The sequence below is a fragment of the Hibiscus syriacus genome, unplaced genomic scaffold, assembly GCF_006381635.1.
Source record: "Hibiscus syriacus cultivar Baekdansim isolate YM2019G1 unplaced genomic scaffold, ASM638163v2 tig00111543_pilon, whole genome shotgun sequence".
NCBI classification, from domain to species: Eukaryota; Viridiplantae; Streptophyta; class Magnoliopsida; order Malvales; family Malvaceae; genus Hibiscus; species Hibiscus syriacus.
The window spans coordinates 870,371-876,370 of NW_024063116.1; the positions used below are offsets into that span (position 1 = coordinate 870,371).

Below are 6,000 nucleotides of genomic sequence, written 5' to 3' on the forward strand. Positions count from 1 at the left end.
GTTTATTAAGGGCATTTATGCCTGCCGCCGTGGGTGGTCATGTCACGGTGGCATGGGCACACATCATAGTTGCCGGAGGTCCCCGGAGGGACACAATGGCACCGATCGCAGCACGTACCACATGCTCTCTTTCAAAGGTTCGGCCTCGACGATAACTTGCATCTCTCCCCACAAGCTTCGTCACAATCTAAACCAAGCATAAACATCATTTATAACATTGAAACAAAAAAATGAAATTACTAATTGTTACCTATTTCCTCATCAGTCATGGAATGTTCTTCTGCCGTGTTCTTGATCACCTGCAATACATAAAAATGGGCCAGAATCTTACATGGTATATAGGAATATTAAGAACAACATTATATAGAAATGGGATTTTACCATTGGATCAGGCGACTGAGCAAGATAAAGTAACAGCAAAAAGAGAAACAAGAAGCAGATGTAAAAGAGTCCTGGAGACGGCCATTACTTGGAAACAAAATGTATGATCAACAGGGGCTGACCTGCTATGCTATTTAAGCGAGCTAGACAGGATGGGCATGGGTTGGACTTGGGCCGGATTTCGGCTCAATTTAAAAATTTTATATCAATGACTTGACTTGAATCTAACTTGATTTTTTGAGATAAAATCTGAATTCACCCAAAATAATAATAAAAATATTATTTTTATTCAATAAAAATAATAATTTAATTGAAAAAAATAAAATATATATAGGAGTATTGTTGTAATTATATAAGTAAAATTATATTTTTTTTATATCTAATCAGGTTAGATATTTTTACTCTAAATTTAATTCTAACATGACTCAAACATCACATTTAAAAAAATCTGACTAAACCTAAATTCGAATTTATTTTTAAAAAAAAAACTCAATCTAATCAGCTCAAATCAAACCCTCAAGTCTCATGCCATCTCTAGGGCTAGAGAGGTAATATTCTAGATACATGTGCTGGATTCTACCCTAAGGTAAAGTACGTTGATGTTTAATTGTCAGAATAATCAATAATGACTAATGAGCAGAGATATGGATTAAGTTATCTGCCATTTTTCCTCATTTCATTTTTACTGTCCAATAAATAAATGAATGAAAGATATTTAATCATATTTATTTTCCCAATATGGACTATATGATCAACATCCAATTCGATTTCCATATTTAATTTGTTTTTAAAATTTCCCATGACGCTTTGCCCCGCTGATATGTCGAGAAAATTTACGTCTTCCACGATACAAATTAAGAGCACCTAGGATCATATTGATCGAGATAATTAAGAGCATCTAGGACCAATATTGATCGAGATGTAAATGAAGTTTGTTTGAATTCAATCTTGAAATAGAAGATTCTTTTAAACAATGATTATATAAAGGGTTAAACTGAGCATAAACACTCCTCTTTAAAATATAATCAATTTAGTATGCTTTTACAACTCATCCTTTAAGAACCAGGCATATAATCGTTTGTTTTTTAGGACACAGGTTGTCTTCTTTTTCCAAGGCTGATCATTTGCCCTACCAAACCCATTTAGAACACACGTACATGCATTAAAAATCAAAATACTATTCACCAAATATGATTACAAACTTCATTATTATTCGTTAAAATATAACACATTAAAATTCAAGCTAACAAATCATTAGTCATATAACGTCGCAAAAAGAAAGGAAAGAAACCACTAACTAAATGAGTTGTGCTTCACGAATGACACACTTTTAATTTATTTATTCTTACACCATGCAATTCGTTTATTTCACCACAAAGCTGAAAGGAGAAATTCCAAATTGATTAAAAACTCAAGGGCACTTGCGTCTGCCACCGTGGGTGGTCAAGCTAGCATAGCAAGGGCACATTTCTTGGTTCCCGGCGGTACCCGGTGGAACACAGTTGCAGCGTGCGCAGCATGTCCCGCAAGCCCTATTGCATAGGTGTGGCCTCGATGATAACCGGCACCTCGCCGCACACGCCCCACCGCAGTCTGAAAAAACAAACAAACAAACACAAATCGATATGTCAATGAAGTGTCTCAGTCCAATTTCTCGATACCACCGAGGATCGATGATATTTACCGATTTCCGTTGGGGGAGCGGTTCCCTTGCTAGCACTTGTGACCTGTGTTTCACATCAACGTGTAGCTTAAATTAAGGTTACTTCTCATCTAGCAATCATTCAAGAAAAAAAAGTGGTCAAGCTTTACCAGTTGATCAGCACCGACAAGTTGGACAAGGAGAAGAGAAATGAGAAGTGAGGCAATCAAAGCCTTGGAGATAGCCATGACCGAAACAAAAAATGGAGAGACTTGTGTTTGGTTTCTCGTGTCTATATCTTACTGTTATGTGCGGAAAACAAGAGGAGAATTTCTCGTATTTATAGCCAAAAAAAATTGTTAAGGGAGAGAGCAAAGGAGTAATACCATGGAAAGAGGGTTAGTGGATGTGCACGGGTTTCTAGTTAATTTGACCTCATTCAAAAAGTATACACTTTTAATTTTTAATGTAATTTGATTAAGTTTAGGATGATTTTATTTTATCTGAATTTGAATTTTTTATGTGATAAATTCTGATTTTAATTTAATTTGATCTGAAAAAATATATTTATGAAAAAATTATTTATTTTATTTAATAAAAATAGAAATTTGACTGACAAAATAATATAAAAAATATTATTATAATTATCTTTAAATATATAAAGTATAATTATATTATTTTTTGAATTAGATCTGATTATATATTTTTCACTTAAAATTTAAATTCAAACCAATCTGAAAATAAACGTAAACTTTAATATTTTAAAAAATATATTTTAATAGAATCAAATTAAATCAAAATTCATTAAATTTAAATAGTATATCTATCCCTAAATGTGCATTGTAACATAGTAGAAAAAGGAAACGTGAAACGGTGGATTGTCGGGGAATATCTGGTGGAGGAAAAGCCCCAGTGGAACCATCTGGAAAAATAAAGTAAGGCAAATTTTCTGAATTGCTTCTCATTATTATCTTACCAGCTCTGCCAAGGAAGCTTTTTATGGGTTTAATAAGTAGACATGTAAACTTGGATTGTTCTGATAATATCTTCATTCTCGGCTGTAAAAAACATATGTCCTGCTGTAGAGTTGTATATGAATCCAGTATTCATTGGCAAATCAAGTACAACCCATCTTTGACTTATTCCTGACTGACACACGTGTGACTTTTCAATGCGCAAAAAATAAAATCGTCAAAATACAAACCACATGTAATCTCCTTCATAGAGTATCCATATCAAGTATTAGAGGCGCGGGAATGTAAAGCAAACTTGTTTTACAACTTAAATATAGCAATAATTCAACCACCTCCATCGCCAGCTAATAGTTTGCCGTTTGATGCAAATTCAATGGCATCCATGACAAATCATCGGCTATTTTTCTCCTTTTCTTGGATTAATTTAGCATGTTTATGCTTTTCTCAATGCCATGCATCCATCACAAATTATTAGCGCACATTGTTAAAATATAGAACATTTTAACTTTGTGAAGGCAATTGGTGTATGATAATTCGTATGATTAACCAGAGCATATTGAATATGGTAACAAAGATATAGATAAACTGGAAGTTATGTCAAAAAAAGATACAAACTCAAGTTGATTTCTTAAAGTAACATTATTGTGACCCAGGTGAGAAATTATTTGTAAATAATGATCTATAAACATTAGTATAATTTTGTTAACTAATTCTATTCAAAAGAAATTGTTAACTGATTATACTTATTTTCCAAGGACATCGCATGCATACTAATACTATAACTTCAGTATCTTTTGGTATAGTATAAAATTTAGATTAAGATATTAGGAAAGTAACTTTAATTAATTTTTTACATTTTTTATAGTTTTTTTCCGAATCAGTGAATTTTCGACACGAGTTGTAAAACAGTGAATCCTGTAAAAGTCGGTTTCATGTGTATATATTTCCATTCAGGCTGTCTAATCACATGAATGGATGCAGCCAAAACGAGAAGCGAAAGGGATTGAGCTAACAACTCTGGGAAAGGAGTGATGTTACTGCATTTGGAGGCATCGAGCATTGATTTAATTGCCTACTTGGCAAGTTAAGTGTCGTTTAACAATGATAATGCTGAGCCTAATCAATTGGACAGCTGTATCAGAGTTGTAGTGATTAATACTTATCCATGGGCTAGGAAGTGTTGGAATGAATTCCATATCCTTTTTTTTGGGCAACCGGAGCTGTCATCAACTCGATCTTTATAATGCTTAGGTTTAGTAGTATTATTTTTCGACTTAAAATACATCATTATTTATTGAGTATTATTTTTTATTTTTTAATTTTTATTTTTAATTTATTTATTGAATTTTTGAATTAGTTTTAGTTTTATATGATATGATATTTTTATTATTATTTAATATAAAATTAATTTAAAATAAAAATAAAAACATAATGTGATCTTCCACTGTTTGTCGATGTTGGACGCCATTATCGGTAGTCATCGATCATCGTAGATGATGGTCGTTCGATTCTAAATTTCATAGGTCGGTTTGCCTCGACCCATGAGCTTATATTTGATAGTTATTTTATCGGAAAATGTCATAAAACCCATGAATCTCGATTGAAACATTTCGACATCCTCACTTTCGATCTTCAATTCGTGGACTTCGGAGCAAGTTCTAACAAAATAGAAGTTGAATTCTGACTCAGGGTATCTGTTGAACTATATTTTGATATAACAATTAAGGCAAAATGTTTTTTTGACTTGAATTCAATTTATTTAAAGTTTTCAAAAATAATTCAAAGTCCATTTAACTTGGAATTGAGCACAAAATATTTTTCTGGTCAAACAATACCGATATTGTTCTTACAGTATCGATACCTCATGAACAGTACCGATATTGTTCATATGGTACTGATACCAAAGGTAAGGGAAGTATCGATACTCACTAGATAGTATCGATACTACGATACTTCCAGTTTTGCTCAAATTCCATAATGCAAAAATGGTATCGATACCCAAAGGCTTAGTATCGATACCATCAAGCCCAATGACTAGTAATGACTAGTTTTATTTAAAAATAACAAAGGTAGTACCGATACTCCCTATGGAGTACCGATACACTCTGTACTGGACATTTTTATTTTGCAGAGAAAAACGTCCCCAGCGGCTCTAAAAGACTCCCAACAGCTAGAAACGAGCACAACATCATGCCAACATATAAATACAAGTTTAAGACAAGGGTTAGAACACCTATCCAAGCAATCAAACACAAGAGAAGAGTTTTTCATCTATATTTTACTTTCTCTTGTAAATATTTTGTTCTTGTGATCTTTAATTTGTAAACACCCTACCTTTAATAGGTTTTATTTGTTCACTTATTTTTACCTTTTGTAAATGGGATTGGTTCTAGTTTAGCAAAGTGGAAAACTAAGGAGTGTAAAGGTTATCTCTTGATCCTGTAAAAAGAAAGAACAAATTAGTGAATTTGTTAGAAAATCCTGTCGAAACAATTTTTGACGTGGGGAGCGAGATTTTGAAAACCACGTCATTTTTAATAATTCTCTTTATGATAAATTTTTAATTAAAACAATGTGATTTTAAAAAACCCCTCGTTTCGAAAATTTTGGGATTTCTTAAATAAATACGGTTCGAGGAGTCGCCACCAATCCTTGATTAGGGTGTGATTGGGCACCCAAAAAACGTTTTGTCATTTTAAATAAAAATTAATTTTAATTAAAACAACAAATTGGAGTCTGCATTACCAGAAAATGAGTACGGGAGTCGATTACATGTGGTGAAGGATTAGCACCCCCACAATGCCCTAAATCGGTACCTAATCGATTAATTAACGTCTTTACAATAAATTTTACAAGTTCAATTTTAATTTAATTTTTGATCCCTTAATAGAACAAAAAATTCAAGAAGAAAATTGTTTTATACAGACAATCCTAAAAAACACACTCTTTGTTAGTTAAGGCGCATTTTTTATGGATCATCCATTCAAAAGATTATTTCAATGT

General features: G+C 32.5%; 1 protein-coding gene and 1 pseudogene across 1 annotated transcript; both read right to left on the reverse strand.

Annotated features, from left to right (window-relative positions):
* Positions 1-5: 5 nt before the first annotated feature.
* On the reverse strand, positions 6-466 carry LOC120164829 (annotated as a pseudogene).
* Positions 467-1,678: 1,212 nt separating this feature from the next.
* Positions 1,679-2,330, reverse strand: LOC120164828 (snakin-2-like). The gene is made up of 3 exons (XM_039174476.1): positions 2,194-2,330; positions 2,066-2,108; positions 1,679-1,974 (listed from the first exon to the last, which is right to left on the reverse strand). Exons 1-3 carry the CDS (start codon positions 2,269-2,271, stop codon positions 1,793-1,795), a joined length of 303 nt encoding a protein of 100 aa, XP_039030407.1. The 5' UTR covers positions 2,272-2,330; the 3' UTR covers positions 1,679-1,792.
* Between the last annotated feature and the right edge of the window lie 3,670 nt (positions 2,331-6,000).

What these genes read in the sequence shown, in the direction of transcription:
- LOC120164828 (XM_039174476.1), bottom strand. Translation starts at nt 2,271, where the DNA reads ATGGCTATCTCCAAGGCTTTGATTGCCTCACTTCTCATTTCTCTTCTC. An exon ending in TTGTCGGTGCTGATCAACTG is followed by an intron (nt 2,109 to 2,193) that starts GTAAAGCTTGAC and finishes TGTGAAACACAG; the next exon opens with GTCACAAGTGCTAGCAAGGG. An exon ending in CGCTCCCCCAACGGAAATCG is followed by an intron (nt 1,975 to 2,065) that starts GTAAATATCATC and finishes TTGTTTTTTCAG; the next exon opens with ACTGCGGTGGGGCGTGTGCG.